Consider the following 17,179-nt stretch of genomic DNA (forward strand, 5'->3'; position numbering starts at 1 on the left):
CGGAAAAGTGAAAACCATGAAAAGAGTGCCTTTGATATAACGAAGGATTCGAAGTACTGTAGAGAAATGAGTTGAGCGAGGAGCAGACATAAATTGGCTGACCAGATGAATAGCATATGAAATATTAGGTCGAGTAACTGTGAGATAAACAAGACTCCCGATAAGCTGTCGATATAAAGTAGGATCATCAAGAGGAGTGCCATCAAGAGGTGTAAGTTTGCAATTGAGCTCCAATGGGGTTGATACTGTTTTGCTATCAGTGATGCCTGCTCGAGAAAGTAAGTTGGATGCATATTTGGCTTAAGATAGATAATAGCCATTAGAATTTTGAGAAACTTCAAGACCCAAAAAATAGCTGAGAGAACCCAGGTCTTTCATTTCAAAATGCTGATTGAGATAATGTTGTAACTCTGAAATACCAGATGAATCATCTCCTGTTATTATCATGTCATCAATATAAAGTAACAGAAGAACAATACCACTGTCAGTTCGGCGAGTGAATAATGCAAAATCATGTGGACTAGAGAGAAAATCAAGTTAAGTAAGAGTGGAACTAAATTTGGCAAACCAGGCCTTGGGAGCTTGTTTTAATCCATATAAGGCTCGCCGAAGTTTGCAAACCTTATGAGGAGAATGATAACCAGGAGGAGGATGCATATAAACCTCTTTTGTTAAATCACCATGAAGAAAAGCATTTTTGACATCCATCTGGAAAAGTTTCAAATTACGAACTGCAGCAATAGCTAAGAGACTGCGAATAGATGTTAATCGGGCCACTGGAGCAAAAGTTTCTTCATAGTCCATACCATACTCTTGAGTGTACCCTTTGGCTACTAAGCGAGCTTTGTAGCGTTCAATAGTTCCATCAGAATGGGTCTTGATTTTGTAAATCCATTTGCAACTAATAGGGGTCTTGATCAACTAAATCCCAAGTATGAGTTTTCTCTAAAGCCTGAAGTTCGTCAGTCATAGCTTGCTGCCAAAGAGGGTCAGTACTTGCCTCACGATAAGAAAGAGGCTCATGAAGGGTTGCAATAGTAGAGTAATAGTGAAAATCAGAAAGATAATGAGGAGTTTCTCTTACACGGGTAGAACGACGAAGAGTAGTGCTAGGAGGAGATACAGGCGCAGGTATTGGATCAACAACTGGTGCATATATAACAGGGGCAGGTGTAGTTGGGCTAATATTGAGCACATCACAATCACCTGGATCAGGACTTAGAAATAGCTCTTTGGAGGAGTCAGTGAAAAATAGAGAGTCAGTATTGACAGAGTGATGAAATTTGGAAAGAGAAGAAAACATAGTATTGTCCCAAAAGGTAACATGACGAGAGATGCGTAACTTATTAGAAACAGGATTCCAATAATGATACCCTTTGTGTTCAATGCCATAACCAAGAAAACAACATAAATGAGCACGGGGTTCTAATTTGGTATGTTCATGAGGTTGTAAAAGAACAAAAGAAACACATCCAAAAGGTTTAAGGATGGAATAATCAGGAGGTTGTCCAAACAACTTTTCAAAAGGAGATAAATTATGAAGAACCAAGGTAGGAAGACGGTTAATAATATAAATAGCATGAAAAGCTGCTTCTCCCTAAAATTTTTCTGGACATGAGGCAGAAAGAAAAAGAGTACGTACAGAATCAAGAATATGGCGATGCTTGCGTTCGGCTCGCCCATTCTGTTGAGAGGTGTGAGGACAAGAACGTTGAACAACGGTGCCTTGTTGACTAAGAAACTGAAGTAAAGAAGAATCCTGATATTCCATGGCATTTTCTGTTCGGAGAATTTTAATGTCACAAGAGAACTGAGTTTTAATCATTTTTGCAAATGTGATGTAAATTTGTGATAACTCAGATCAATGTTTCAAAAAATATATCCAAGTAAACCGAGAATAATCATCAATAAATATCACAAAATAACAAAAACCATTTATTGAAGAAATAGGAGAAGGACCCCAAATGTCAGAATGAATTAAACCAAAAGGAGTGTCTGAAGTAGTATTATTATGAGAAAAAGATAATGCAGGTTGTTTTACAAGATGACAATTTAAACAATTAAATGACTCAAACTTAGTAGATCCTAATAATCCACGAGAAATTAAAGGTTGAATTTTACTAGCAGAAGCATGACCAAAACGAAGATGCCATTGGTGAATGGAGGAATTAGGGATTGTAGTGACAGACACAAATCTCTGAAGAAGATGTAAAGATGCAAGCTCAAATAATCGACCTACTCTGTGACCCTCCCCAAGAATCTGTCCCGTTTGTGGATCCTATACCTGGACACCATGGGGAGAAAAAATAACATTTAGTCCTTTTTCACACAACTGACCAACAGAAATAAGATTGAGTGCTAAATTAGGGATATAATAGGTGTCAGGGAGATGAAGAAAGGTGCGAGGACAAGAACGTTGAACAACGGTGCCTTGTTAACTAAGAAACTGAAGTAAAGAAGAATCCTAATATTCCATGGTATTTTCTGTTCGGAGAATTTTAATGTCACAAGAGAACTGAGTTTTAATTATTTTTGCAAATGTGATGTAAATTTGTGATAACTCAGATCAATGTTTCAAAAAATATATCCAAGTAAACCGAGAATAATCATCAATAAATATCACAAAATAACGAAAACCATTTATTGAAGAAATAGAAGAAGGACCCCAAATGTCAGAATGAATTAAACCAAAAGGAGTGTCTGAAGTAGTATTAGTATAAGAAAAAGATAATACAAGTTGTTTTACAAGATGACAATTTAAACAATTAAATGACTCAAACTTAGTAGATCCTAATAATCCACGAGAAATTAAAGGTTGAATTTTACTGGCAGAAGCATGACCAAGACGAAGATGCCATTGGTGAATTTAGGAATTAGGGATTGTAGCTGCAGACACAAATCTCTGAGGAAGAATAAAGATGCAAGCTCAAATAATCGACCCACTCTGTGACCCTCCCCAAGAATCTGTCCCATTTGTGGACCCTGTACCTGGACACCATGGGGAAAAAAAATAACATTTAGTCTTTTTTCACACAACTGACCAACAGAAATAAGATTGAGTGCCAAATTAGGGATATAATAGGTGTTAGGGAGATGAAGATTTGAAGTAGATACATGACCAGTATGTGTGATGTTCATTTTAGTACCATTTGCAGTATGGATTGGTGGTAAGGAAGATACAGGCTTTGCAGAAGACAAGAATTTAAGATTAATGGTCATATGATTACAACATGCAGAGTCAAAAAGCCAATAAGAATTACCCGGAGTGGCAGACATGGCAGTAGCAGAATTAGAAGAGATAACATGTTTGAATAGTACCTCAAGATCACTCATGGTGATGGCAGTAGAACCCTCAGTAGCAGCAACAGCAGTGACAGAGGAAGATCCAAGCTTTGAGACATTCTTGAATTTAGAATGCTCTCCTTTTGTTCTTGGAGGGCATGTGGGACAATGTTCAAGAATATGACCGTAACCATGATAATATCTGCATTCTATAGTAGGACAATATGTAAAAGCATGACCAATTTGATTACAATGCTTACAGAGTTGATTGCCAGATTTCTGATGTGAGGATCGAGTAGTTGCAAGAGTAGTTTCAAATTGAGGAGTTTTATCCAAATTGAGACTAGTCTCTTCAAAAATAATCTCTTGAATAGCAGTATCCAATGATAGGAGTGGATTTCGATGTAGCAGGGACACTCGAACGGCCTCATATTCTAATCGAAGAGCCACTAGAACTTGAATGAGATGAAGATAATCTTCACTGATTTTGGCCTGAGATATTTGATTCCAAATGGGTTGGACCTGGGCAAGAAAATCATTCACAGATTGATCTGCTTCTTGTTTCAGATTATGAAGAGTAGTCCACAACTGATAATAGTAGGCAAGTCCAGTGGTCTGATATCGATTAGTAAAAAAATCCCAGATTTCTTTTGCAGAGTCATAATTAGCAAATTAGATGTGGATGGACGAGACAGAGGTATTGCAAAACTAGGTGATGATCTGATGATTTTTACTATCCCAATCCTCAAGACGGTCAGCAAATTTTGCATCAGTTTCATCATTCTCTCTTGTCGGCGTAGTGATATCTCCGGTAACAATACGCCAAAGCTTGCGACCTATAAAAAAACTTTTCATTCCTTGAACCCAAAGATTATAGTTGGAACCAGTCAGAACTGTTGCAATAGGTTTTGAAATATCATATTTCTCCATTGATAATAAGATGAGGAGAAAAAAAAAATGGTATAATAACAGGAATGAAAGAATGAACTAGAACAGGTTGTAGAAAGATAAGAGAGACCACAAAAACTAGAAATAAAAGCTTTACGGCTCTGATACCATGTTAGAAAAAAGAATACAAGTAATGAAGGAAATGATTATGTATTTGTCTGTCTCTTATTTACAGAGATATTACATCTATTTATACATGAGAATATGAGCTAATTTAGACAAGAATAATAATTGCTGTAAGTATGCTACACAAATATCCTATAATCATGCTAATTGCTACACAAATCTCCTATAATCATGCTAATTGCTGTAATTATGCTAACAAGATGGATGTTGGATAGAAGGGACATATGGTGGAAATTTTTTGTCTGATGTTGCCATAAAACCCAATGGTTGCATATTACCCTTTGCATATGAAAATTAGAAAATGGACAATCGTGGATGTGTCTTCTTAAGTGATAGTCCTAAATCCAAGGACATTTAGGTGAGTGCCACATGTTTTAGAACTGCCGTGGGATTACCATATGATAGTCTTACGACTGGAAGGAACCTCCTCAACTCGCCACGACCATTCTTTCTGCCTCTACAACCAACCTTCAATTGAGTGCTAGGATATTTCCAAAATAGTTAAGGGTTAGAAAGCCAAATGGGACTCCTTTAATTGGCATTCCAATGCTTAAGTTAGCGGGGGATATGAAGGTTTCAAATAGAGTAAATATTCTAGGTATTATGGGAGTTAAGGAATGAATCCATACTTACAAAGAATACATATGACTTCTAGTCTAATAATGACATGCCAAGTGTCATGTTAGTGCAAGTGAGTAACTAATAAGTGGCTTAGGCTCTGTCAACCTGTGTCATCCTTTCAGTTTGTGCGGCCATGATTAAGGCTGTGTATGATTGTCTCCTAGATGATTGTTATAGGGATGAACCTACTTTAGGGTCTGTGATCAGAATATATGGTGTCTAAAACTTCAGTGCATTTAACGTGGGTAGTCAACTATACAATCTTAGCCGGCTTGAGAAGACTAACTCAACAAGGTACCTGGTATGTAGGCATTAGGGTACTGATTAAACTTACATAGACTCTACTGGTGCGTTAATTAAGTTGAGGTAGGTGGAAAGGGATATGTTATAGTATCCCGAGTTGATAGCCCTTCTATGACTTTTTAACCTGCCTTAATGTCGCGGTACATGTGAAGGTACATATACGTCTTAACTGGTTGTGTTACTTAGCTAGTGGTAGTTGTGCGGTATAGAGACACTTGTCATCATCTGAAGGGGTTGGTGGTTTTATATTGTAGCATTAAACATTTGAAGGAGGCACGTAAATGCATAACAATTTTTTTGCGTCTCATGGAAGACGTAGAATTATCGCTTTAGAACCCAAGCTCTCTTATGCCTAGTCCCTCATCTCTCTTAGCTTTTTGCTTTTCTTTTCCTACTTTCTTATCCTCCAGTAGTGCCTTAAGATAAAAGGCAGGAGTGTTGATAGTTGCAACTAGTAGAAAAAGGTCTTTATCGATTAACATAGAGCTTTTATTCTTCTTAGGGAATTTGATGACTGCTTTCACTACAAGAAAAATAAATTTTTGTGATAGATTTTTTGTGACAAAAATATTCCATCACAAATTAGATATGAAATTTAACAGATTTTAATAGTAGACGAATTTGTGACGTAATATCCGTCACAAATTTTTTAGATATTTTTTTAATATTTTAATTATTCACTGACGAACTATTCTATCTCTAATCCGTCACTAATTTGTGATAGATAAATTTATCCGTCATTAATTTGTTACGGAGAAAAGTTACCATAAAAAATTTAAGACAAAATATTTTATGTCGTCACAAATTTATATCAGATGGATTAGTTCATCACAAATTTTTTACTTTACAAATTCGCGACGAAAAATGATTATTTGTCAAAAAATTGTGATGAAAAATCTATTCCGTCACAAATTTATGACGGCATAAATTATTTCTTCACAAATTTAATATAATGAATTTTTGTTATCCATGATATCATAACAATTACAAAATAAATATAAAAAATTATATAATTTTATAGTTTTTATAATTTATTAATAAATAATAAAAATAAAAAATAATTAAAATTTTTTTTTATTTCAAAAATTGATTAAAATTATATATATATATATATATATATATATATATATATATATATATATATATATATATATATATATATATATATATAAGCCATTCTTGTTTGATTATATGGGTATTCAAACTTTTTTCAAAATTAATTTTTGAACTAGAATTAATAATTAAAAATTGTCTAGAAAATAAAAGTTAAACGAGAAAATGGGTAGTAACGTGAGTGGCAAAGAGATGAAAATGGGGGGCAAAAAAGAGAAAAAGGAATGAGAAATGCACTTTTGTGGGTTTGAAGACAAGAAAAAATAATAAATTAATGGGTTAAAATTAAATCTGGGTTTTGGTAGGTTTGACCACTCTTCATTGGGCTCCATTCTTCATTCACTCTCTCTTTATTCTCTTCGATTCTAATACTCCTTTCGCCTCTATTACATAAAAATCTCTCTTTGACGCTCTTCTCTCTGCTTTTTCTCATTTGCTTTCTTTGACTTGTAAAGGGTTTTTTTTTTTTGGGTTTTCATCTCATCAAATCAAGGATATAGCTTCCCATTTCGCCATTTGGGTCTTTGTTTTTCCTCAGGTAAGATTATGATTATTATTATTATTATTATTATTATTATTATTATTATTTGTTATCGTAGATTATGATTTTTTTTTCTTTTTTTTTGGAGTTGGAATTTTGTTGGAGGGAATTATCGCAGGAGAATTGTGGGATTTGTTTGTTTTGGTGGATTGATTTGCCTTTATATCCTTCTATTTTTTTCATGTTTTCTAATGGGTATCGTCTGCCTGTGGGAAATTTATGATGAGAAAATTGAACCAGCTGATTGGTTGATGTGTCGAATTGGGCGGTCTTGGTTTTGGAATATTTGGGTGATTATGGATCTGAGTTTGTTTTTATGGTCTAGTTATGGGATGCTGATTTATGGGTTCTTGTCTTCTTCTGGAAGCGCATTATTGAATATGCAGTTCAAATTTCGACCCTTTAGTAATTTGCTAACTGGTATTTTAGATTAGGGAAAGAAATTTGTAGTAGAAAATTTCATTAACTTTTTATTTGCACGTATATTACTACAAATTTTGGTAGAATTTGACCCTAAGAGTGATTGATAGGTGTTCTAAACTGTCAAGTAACTTATTTTCCTTGTAGGTATGATATGTCCTGATACATACAGAACTTTACCAAAATTTTTTTAATTATTAAATTTATATACTGAAAATTTTAAATTTTATTTTTTTAATTTCATTATTACTTGTAATTAATTATTAACTCTAATAATTATATACAGGATTAAATGGAGGTTATGGTGTCTGCTGCTATTACTACTGATGCTATTTCGAACTCACAGGATGACGATTCACAAGAGATCTCAATCAATGTGAATCACCTATACTTGGATATTGTGGGCGGAGAGAAGAAGCAGCGCGTGTACGGTTTGGGCTCTCATGCTTCAACTTTGTACCTAAACTCATTCAGTAGCTCTGCCAATTCACTCAGGATATCTATGGTGATAGATCATGTTGCTGATGACCGCATTAGAGTGCTTGAGGAGAAGATCATGCGTATGAGGAAAAATCAAGAGCGAATTCTTCAGCAACGTGTTGAGGAGGAGGTATCGCGCTTCAAGCAACAGAGTGAAGAGCAGTTTCGCTCGATGCAAGAGAAGATGAGGCGTATTATGAGGCAAATGGCGTTATTATCCTGCCCTTCAAGTGATTCTGTTGATCCCCGTGATCAGAGCACACTGAATCTGTAGCTTGATATTATTTATATACATTTGCTAACTGAACTTATTACTCAAATTGTTAACTTTATACTTTTATATAATATATGGTATTTTATTTATTAATTATTGTAAATTTTATTATTATATTTATTTTAGCTTATTACTAATTATATAAATATAATAATTTTTAATTCATTATCATTTGTCTATTATTAAAAATATTAGAAGATAAAAAAAAAACAAAATTAATTTTATGAAATTTGTGACGGACTGATCATCCATCACAAATTTGTGACGGACTAATCTATTATAAATTTGTGGCAGAAAGCTTTTCGTCACAAAAAAAATTAGTTAAAAAATTTGTGATGGACAACATTTTTGACCGATTTTTCTGTCACTAATCCGTCCCAGTTTTATGACAGATACATGTTTTGACCGGCTAATAATTTGTGACAGAAGAATAAATTTCGTCACAAATTTTGACGAATCTTCCGTCAAAAGTTCATCACAAATTTGTAACGAATTTTCATATTCCAAGCAAAAATTCGACGTCTATTTTTTCGTCACAAATCTATCACAAAATTAAATTTGTGACGGATTTTTCCGTCACAAATCAGATTTTTTCTTGTAGTCTTTATTGGTTTTGTATTGTATAAGATTCTTAAATGACCAATAACTTTTAGTGCCATGGGATCATACGTCATTGTGGTATTTGTAATAGTTTTTACCCTTAAGCTCCTCTTTAGATGGCATTTTAATCCCTTGAGGTAGAGTCACAATCTTTTCTTGTAAACGAAAAAAAAAAAATCTCCTTCACTTAGTTATATAAATAAGTATTGTTGTCGAGGCAATAAAAAGTTAACAGAAGTCTTCTTCCAAAGTTCACCTGGCTTAGCTAGTTTAATCAACACATGGCACATAAAACTACTTACATTCATTAGGTCAGCTACCACCACATCATAAAAATGGTTTTTGATAGTGTGTTCCCATATAAGCTTTCTTTTTTCCCCCTTTTCAAAATAACTCCTCATAACTTGCCACTTTGGCAGCAAGTTTAAAGTAGTCCTTGAACTCCATGCCTTTGAAATTTTTTTTCCCACTCTATTATCTAATCTCGTTTAGGTTAGTTTTACAAATTTGTTCTTAAGTAAGAAAATATTGCTCTTATTTCTCATATCTTTAGACCTAGTGATATACGAACCTATGGATTCTTCTAGCCTTTAGTATACTATGAACACCTTAGGTTATGTCTTATAGAATTGAGTACGAAACATGTGTTCCATAACTTGCCATGTGTGAACTAAGTCTCTAGGTAAAGATGAATACCAAATGAGAGTTATTCCAGTTAAGGAATTAAGAAACAACCTAAGTTTGAAGCAAATGAAGCTTTCATAATTAGTTAATTCATAATATTGGAGGGTATATCGACTGATATACTTTAGAGTCGAGTAAGATACTTCCCTTAAGAAAAAAGCAAATTTAAGAATACTGTAACCCTTATATGATAGGAATTATTTTTGTCTACATAATTAAAATAGGGTTTGTGGAACTCGGGACAGCCTGTATGCCTAAGGCCAAGCCCATAAAGTTCTTGCATTATGTTCATGAATGATTCATGGTCTATGTTAGGCACAAGTGCTAATAATGGAAACAAGGGTGCAGGAACCTGCAGTGGCATATTATTATTAACCCCTGTACTTTTTTTTGTGAAAATTTTCATGCACATATGGATGAGTATTGGGATTAGTGGTAGCATGAATATTACCGACCATAGGATGACAGGTCTTACTTTTTGAATAATTGGAGAAGGTGCAGACAAGGTGGTTGATAACATTGCTTCTCTTGAACCAAAGCTTCTTACACCTTATTGAATTCTGGAGTGTTAGTCCCAACATGATCAACAATTGACCTTGTTTGCCTTCCAACCGTTCCTTTAGTTTTAGTTGAAGCTTTTGATTCCTTTTGCTTATTCCAGTTGAACAGATGGAGACTTTAAACTACTCCCAATGACATCACTAACGCTGACCTCTAGGTGTTGGCTAATTTGTTGTGCAATTTGAGCACTCATATTTTCCATATTCATTTTCTGCAGATGATGCCTCTTAAGTCAATGACAACTCTTCATTTTGTGATTCTTTATGATTTTTTGTTGAATTCTGCCTCTGCAGCAACTCTCTCAGGGTCAGACCTTGCAACTTCTTTTTCATGACCACTCTTTGTTTTTCCCATCAAAGAACCTATCCCTCTGAAAGTACTAAAAAACTTTGTAAGCATGTCAAAGACTCCAAGATCTTATCAAAAATTGAAATCAAGTGTGCCTAGACTAACTGCACTAGAAGCGTTTTTATCAAGATTACATTATTTTAAACAAACAAAAATGCAAATTGCATAAAATAAATGCTTATTAAATGAAATTGACAAATTGCAATTAAAGTAAAATAAAAAATAATTAAGATGCAATAACAAAGGAATAAAAATTGATCAAATGCTAAACTAAATTAATTGCAATTGAAAAATGAACTAGAACTATTTGTACTAATGAAATTTGCTTTAAGATTATTAGGTTCCAGTCCCCCTTTGTGATCTCATTGCTTCTTATATGGGAAGATATTGTCTATTATTCATGTTGCAATCTTTTTATTTATCTTTTTGTTGTCCACTTAACGGTCTAGCGACTGGCTCAACTCCATTTTTTGTGCATAATTTTGGGTATAAACATAATTATATTTAAATTTCCTTATATTTAAGCCTATATTAATTTACTGTATAAACATAATTAAGGCTCTTTTTATTTTATGAAAAATATTTTTTTTTTAAAAAAATTTATATTTTCTAGCATTTGGAGTACTCATTAAAGTTAGTCAATGAAAATAAAATTATTTTTTAAAAAATTTTAATAATTTTATTATAATATAAAAATACTTATATATATATATATGTAAAATATACCATTATTTTAATATTATAACTAAATAATAGAAAATATTTTTATTTTATATATATATAAATTATTTTCTGTGAAGTGAAAAATTTCAATTTCTCAAGTTGCGTGCCGCGTATAGTTTAATATTTGTAATGTTTTTTTTTCTTCAACAATTTTTAAAGAGAGCAAAGGCTGTCAGGAATTAAATCTTTGATTCCTACACTGTAAAATAATCAATGGCCAGTTGGTTTACAAATATATAAATTTCTTTTCTATATAAAGACAATTTTGAAGGTCTTAATTCAATACTGCAAGTTTTGAAAAAGGATATTTACATCTGGTTCAATACTTTTGGAACCAAAAAAAAAAGCCATATTTAAAATTTAATTTTAAAATGAATGTCAACTAATTAAAATGCAAATTCAATTAAATTATGTATAATTTATATTTGATACAATTTTATAATTAAAATTTAGTTATCTTATTTTTTAAATTATTGCCAATGATAAAATAAAAATAATATAAATTTCATCTTGATAAAAAAATATATCTAATAAATTTATAATAATTAAATAAATATATTTAAGTGCATAATGATAAAGAAATCTAGGAGAAAGAGAGCAGGGAAAAAGACACGATTCGTGTTTATGAGAACTGCATGGGCATTTTAATGCAAACATTTTAAATTCCATTAAATTTGGTAAGAATTAATTTTAATTATAATCAATTCGCTAAACTTAAATTATCAAAATTTTAAATTTGAGCCTTATTTTTATTAATTTTAATTATAATTAACATGATTACAGTGTTTATGGTGTGAGAAGTATTTGATAATTTCCCCACACCCTGCAAATTGTTGTATCTTATGGAAGAGAATAATGGAGGCGTTTGGATTGTCATATAGGAGTCCCACTCATCTAAGCAAATCACATGCTTCTATTTTCAATACTTGTTCGCTTTCTTGTTTTACTCACTGATTTCTATGTACTTAAGTACTAATTAGAATCAAATTATAAGAAAATTCTTTATAGTACGTACTAAAATATGGAAAAATTGTAAGGTTATGCACCATGGCTTGGCGGGAGAGTTTTAACAGATGTAACTAATTTGAACCGTCCCTTCTTTTGTTTTCTTTACTTTTCTTTTGTTTTCCTGGAAATTTTCAAATTCTTTTTTTTTAATAATTAATAATAATAAAACATTCCCAAAGAAAATCACCCCCAAGAATTGTTTGTCCTCATTCGTGTGGCTTTTTCTTTACCTCTTCTTGCGTTTCTTCCTTCTAATTCTATAGCTGTCCTCTATTGTCCATTACTGGCTTTCAAAGAATGTCAGGGAAGCTTTAGACACTCACTTCTTTGCTCCAAAACCAAACCCAGTTCCCTAAGAAATGACTTCTTTACATCAATTGCTCTCTGACGAAGGTTTTCAGCGGACAAGTTTCTCGAAAACTAGGAAACAAGCACTCAAGCATAGAGAAGAATCTGTAAAATTGCCTAAATATTTTTGCCATGATCAGAAAAGCCTTGATTCTTTCAAGAACAATACTAAGCAGGCATCTACTCGAAAAGGGTCTTCAATATTTTCGTCGAAAAGAATGAGTTCAGATTCGGAGATGAACAAGTTCAAGCCATTGTTTAAGGGAGATGAACCTGCAATGGATGAAGCAACTGTTAGAGCTGTAATATCTATGCTTGGTGGCTATATAGGCAGGTATGAAAAAGATTTGAGTTTCAGGAAGATGATTAGAGACAAGTGCAACTCTTGCTTGGTGAGAAGAAGAAAGGATTCAGATGATGGGATTTTTGCAAATATGGAGCTGGGAATTGAGAGCATTGAGAAGTTGGTTGAAGATCAAGTGACAAGGAAGGAATTAAGAATGAAGTCATTGAGAAATTCAATTCAGCTATTGAGTACTGTTGCTTCAGTGAACTCTAAAAAATCAGGAAATGGTTCAACCTGTGGTATTCCCAATTCCCATATCTCAGCTTGTGCTCAGTTGTATCTATCTATAGTCTACAAGCTTGAGAAGAATGATAGGATATCAGCAAGGCATCTACTTCAGGTGTTCAGCGATTCACCTTTTTTAGCAAGGACACACTTGCTTCCTGATCTTTGGGAGCATTTCTTTCTTCCTCATCTTCTCCATATTAAGATTTGGTATCATAAGGAACTAGAGAAGCTCTCAGACTCTTCAAATGTTGATAAGGAAAAGAGAATCAAAGTGTTGAGCAAGGCTTATAATGACCAGATTGATGTGGGAACATTTCAATTTGCTCTGTACTATAGAGAGTGGCTCAAAGTTGGGGGCAAAGCTCCTTCAATCCCTGCTGTGCCTTTGCCATCTAGGCCTAGTCATGCACCATCAAGAAGGAAATCATCAGATTCTTATAGTTCACGTTCCTCCAGCAGCAGAAATTTGTAAGCTATTGATCTCCATATTCTAACCTTTATTTTTTCTGGACTTTAGAAATCACAAAATAAAAGTAAATTTGCACACTAGTCTTGTCTGTTATTTGTGATTGTTGCTTCCTTCCCAGTAGATACCAAGCCGTATTTGGTCCCACAAGTGAGCACCGATCTGTGGAGCTCCCTTGTCAGGATAGAGATTCAATGGATGCTTGGGATCCAAAGGAAGAAAAAATGTGCATAGATGGTGGGTATAACAGTTGCAATTATGCTACTGTGAGTATCTCTTAGCCTTATTACAAAACTTTAATCTTTCCATTTGTTTCTAGCTTACTGATAGATTGGATAATATCATCATCAATTCATCATCAGTTTGCTGCTTACACAGAATAAGACGACGACTCATCGGAGGTCATCGGGCCTAAACTATATAATTTCGAGAAATGAATTGCGGGCTGAGACACAGAAATCAGACTACTTCAGTTTCTTTTCTTGCCAGAGTATAGTATCAGAATGCTTGGTGAATAGCAATCATATAGTGAGGAGTAACTCAATCAAGAACCTTGAGAATACCCATCTTCCATTAAGTGATCTAAGTAGAGCTATTTCTACCATTTGCTCCTCAGGCAGTCTAAATGACTGTGAAATTGCTATCAGAGTTATTACCAAAGCTTGGCTAGACTCACATGATAATCCCGTTATCGAAAATGTTTTATCAAGAGAACCTGTGATCGAGGGAATACTTGAGGTCTTGTTCGCTTCTGATGACGATGAAATTCTTGAATTAGCTATATCAATTCTAGCTGAGTTCATTTCCAGAAATGAGACGAACAGACTAATAGTACTCAACTCTGATCCACAGCTTGAAATCTTCATGAGACTTCTTAAAAGTAGCAGTTTGTTTCTTAAGGCTGCTGTTCTGCTTTATCAGTTGAAGCCAAAGGCTAAACAAATGATATCTGTTGAGTGGGTGACACTAATACTTCGAGTTTTAGAGTTTGGTGACCAATTGCAGACCTTATTTACTGTAAGATGTATTCCTCAAAAGGCAGCAATGTACTTCCTGGAAGAACTTTTAATGGGTTTCAGTGAAGATAGGAACTTAGAGAATGCAAGTCACCTTGTGTCCCTAGGTGGATTGAGCTTGCTGGTAAGGACATTTGAGAAAGGAGACATTGATGAGAAGAATAATGCAGCTATGCTTATGAACTGCTGCATTCAAGCAGATGGTAGTTGTAGGAATTACTTGGTTGACACTTTAAACAAGTCTGCTCTCCTTGAGCTCATTGCCCATGGAATCCAGAAGAAAGCTACGGGATTTGCTCTTGCTTTACTAACTGAGTTACTATGCCTTAGTAGGTATGAATTTTCTATAAAATCTTCTCTTCTTTTAAATTTTCATTTTCAGTAATTCTGTATGTTAATTTGGATTCTGATACATCTAAGGAAATCCTAGCAGAAGGACACAGATCATAAAATTATTAACTGAGCTTAATAATGGATGGAGTGGCTTGAACACCATGCATATATTCCTAGTCTATCTTGAGAGGGCTTCACCAGAAGAACAACCTTTAGTCGCAGGAATTCTCTTACAGCTTGATCTTCTGGTAAGTCCTTCTCTTGCTGCTTTCTTATTTTCAAGTAAACCAAATTAAAGCTTATTAAAATAAAATCTTGTATAAATCTCAACAACTAGTCAAGATCATAACACTATGCAAAAAAATTATAAACATAGTTCTAAAAATTTGGTAGCAATGATATGAAGACCAAGTTAACCCATTATTAAATTAGATCTAATAAAACTCCAAAATTTTCCCTTTTTTAAAAAAAAAAAAAAAAAAAAGAAATCAACCGAATGAGATACTAGTTTGTAATAGGTTGGATTTAGAAGCATAAGTAGTGAGTAGCAGTAATGTTGCAGGGAGATCCTCTAAAGTCCAGCCTATATAGGGAAGATGCAGTTGAGGCAATTATAAGAGCTTTGGATTGCCAAAATTGTAACTCAAAAGTTCAAGAACAGTCTACAAGAGCTCTCTTGATGTTGGGAGGCTATTTTTCACACATAAGAGAGGCAAAAGCAGAAGAATGGCTTTTAGAACAAGCAGGTTTCCATGAGAGATCAGTGGATTCATTTTTCTGCAAGGAAGTAATTGATGGGAACTTGGTATGATTTTAATATTCATTCATCATAAAATAAATTTGTTTGAACTCTTCCATTTTGTATGATTGGCTTCTTATATTATTTGAATGACTCTAAATAGCAAGAAGATGAAAAGGAAATGGAAGATTGGCAAAGAAAAGTAGCAATTGTCTTGCTCAACACTGGTGGCAAGAGATTCTTGGAAGCACTTTCCAATTGCATAGCCAATGCCACCCCAAATTTAGCACAATCAAGCCTCTTTACTGTTGCATGGATGAACAGAGTTTTGCATTCTGTAGGAGATGCAACATTTGTTGCAGAACTACCAGAATCCTCAAATTTTGACAGAGCTCTTCATGGAAGGATAGATACTTCTGTTTTATTGAAGCATCATGTAAAGAGTTCAGGTATGATACTTTCGGCACTATTTTCAATTGTGTTATGATGTGGCTTGAATTTTGGATGTGTTTTTATGAGCTTGAATTTTGACCCTACTTGAAGTCCGTATTGCGATGTGGATTTTTTTCTCTCATGTCTTACCCGTAAAGTAGATTTTACAGTCGAACCACATAAAATTTGTGTCTATTTTTCTTCTTTTCTCTATAATATAATTTTAGTACTATGTGTGTGTTTTGGAACTGTGTACCTGTTCTACATCACCTGTGGCTTATTATGAAATGAAATTTTTGACAGAATGCATTTCTATGCTTTCATCATTGGATAAAGAGTTGATAGACCCCATTCGAAATTCTTCATGAAGAATTGGAGAAATCAAATACTAGAGGCTAGAAAATTTTACTTGTTGAGCAAATCATCAATGCTCATCAGTGAGTGGAAGGATTAGAGTACTCATCCAGAGGTGTGTGATATATCTGTTGTTCTTTTCTCTTCCTTTTTACTCTTTTAATTTATGTTACAATCTTTGTGTATGATAATGAATGTATGCATACTGCAAAATTCTAGTTTGAGGTCCTCTTCTTTCCTAGTAGAATTTGTAAAGAGAAGCATATCTCAATGAAATAGATGATATTCTTTGAATAACAACGCTACAAAAATATGATTTCTATCAATGCACATCTTGAACATTAAAAAAAAAAAAGATGGAGGACCCATGTTTTCTCTTAGGCATTGTCCTCTCTTAAACAAAAGTTTAATTTTTCAAATTGATGACCAAATTACACAAACATTATTATTATTATTATTATTTTGTATTATTGCGAAGACAGTTTATAAGAGGGTGACTTTGAGTCAATTTTTACTTGGAGGTCACAGATTGGAGCTATAGAAATAGTCTCTCTAGAGTTCACAAGTGTAAAATGATTCATTCACTAATCACCCTTTATATTTTGAGGACAATTTACACCTAATTAGAAAAGAAAAATGAGATGATATTCAATTGAGGTGTGTATGGGGTGATTTTAGGATTAATCTTACTATATTTAGCAAAAATTATTCCTCTGCCTTGTTCATAAATCCAATCAGACATGCTAGGGTCAATTTTCAAGTTCCATTGCAGGGTTACAATTATTTTGATTGGCAGCCAATGATCTGTCAGCTACACTTATCCAACTTTGCAAATGTCGTATATCTTATGCCCACAAATTTATTAAACAAGTTTGGATCCAGTAC

The 17,179-nt window shown here is 33.6% G+C and overlaps 1 protein-coding gene across 2 annotated transcripts; it reads left to right on the top strand.

Annotated features, from left to right (window-relative positions):
• The first annotated feature begins 12,287 nt into the window (after nt 1-12,287).
• On the top strand, nt 12,288-16,594 carry LOC110648846 (putative E3 ubiquitin-protein ligase LIN-2). 2 transcript variants are annotated; one of them, XM_058130117.1, is made up of 7 exons: nt 12,288-13,422; nt 13,545-13,686; nt 13,799-14,769; nt 14,867-15,017; nt 15,332-15,574; nt 15,672-15,957; nt 16,244-16,594. In XM_058130117.1, exons 1-7 carry the CDS (start codon nt 12,392-12,394, stop codon nt 16,306-16,308), a joined length of 2,889 nt encoding a protein of 962 aa, XP_057986100.1. In that variant the 5' UTR covers nt 12,288-12,391; the 3' UTR covers nt 16,309-16,594. The 2 variants fall into 2 exon arrangements, with proteins under 2 accessions (XP_057986100.1, XP_021658901.2); XM_021803209.2 differs by having other exon boundaries at nt 14,870-15,017.
• The last annotated feature ends 585 nt before the right edge of the window (nt 16,595-17,179 follow it).

This window comes from Hevea brasiliensis, chromosome 11, assembly GCF_030052815.1.
Source record: "Hevea brasiliensis isolate MT/VB/25A 57/8 chromosome 11, ASM3005281v1, whole genome shotgun sequence".
Classification (NCBI taxonomy): domain Eukaryota; kingdom Viridiplantae; phylum Streptophyta; class Magnoliopsida; order Malpighiales; family Euphorbiaceae; genus Hevea; species Hevea brasiliensis.

Bases quoted from the DNA above. Each gene is read 5' to 3' on its own strand.
- LOC110648846 (XM_058130117.1), top strand. From the start codon at position 12,392: ATGACTTCTTTACATCAATTGCTCTCTGACGAAGGTTTTCAGCGGACA. The intron at 15,018-15,331 runs GTAAGTCCTTCT...GTAATGTTGCAG, and splicing joins TCTTACAGCTTGATCTTCTG to GGAGATCCTCTAAAGTCCAG. The intron at 15,575-15,671 runs GTATGATTTTAA...GACTCTAAATAG, and splicing joins AAGTAATTGATGGGAACTTG to CAAGAAGATGAAAAGGAAAT.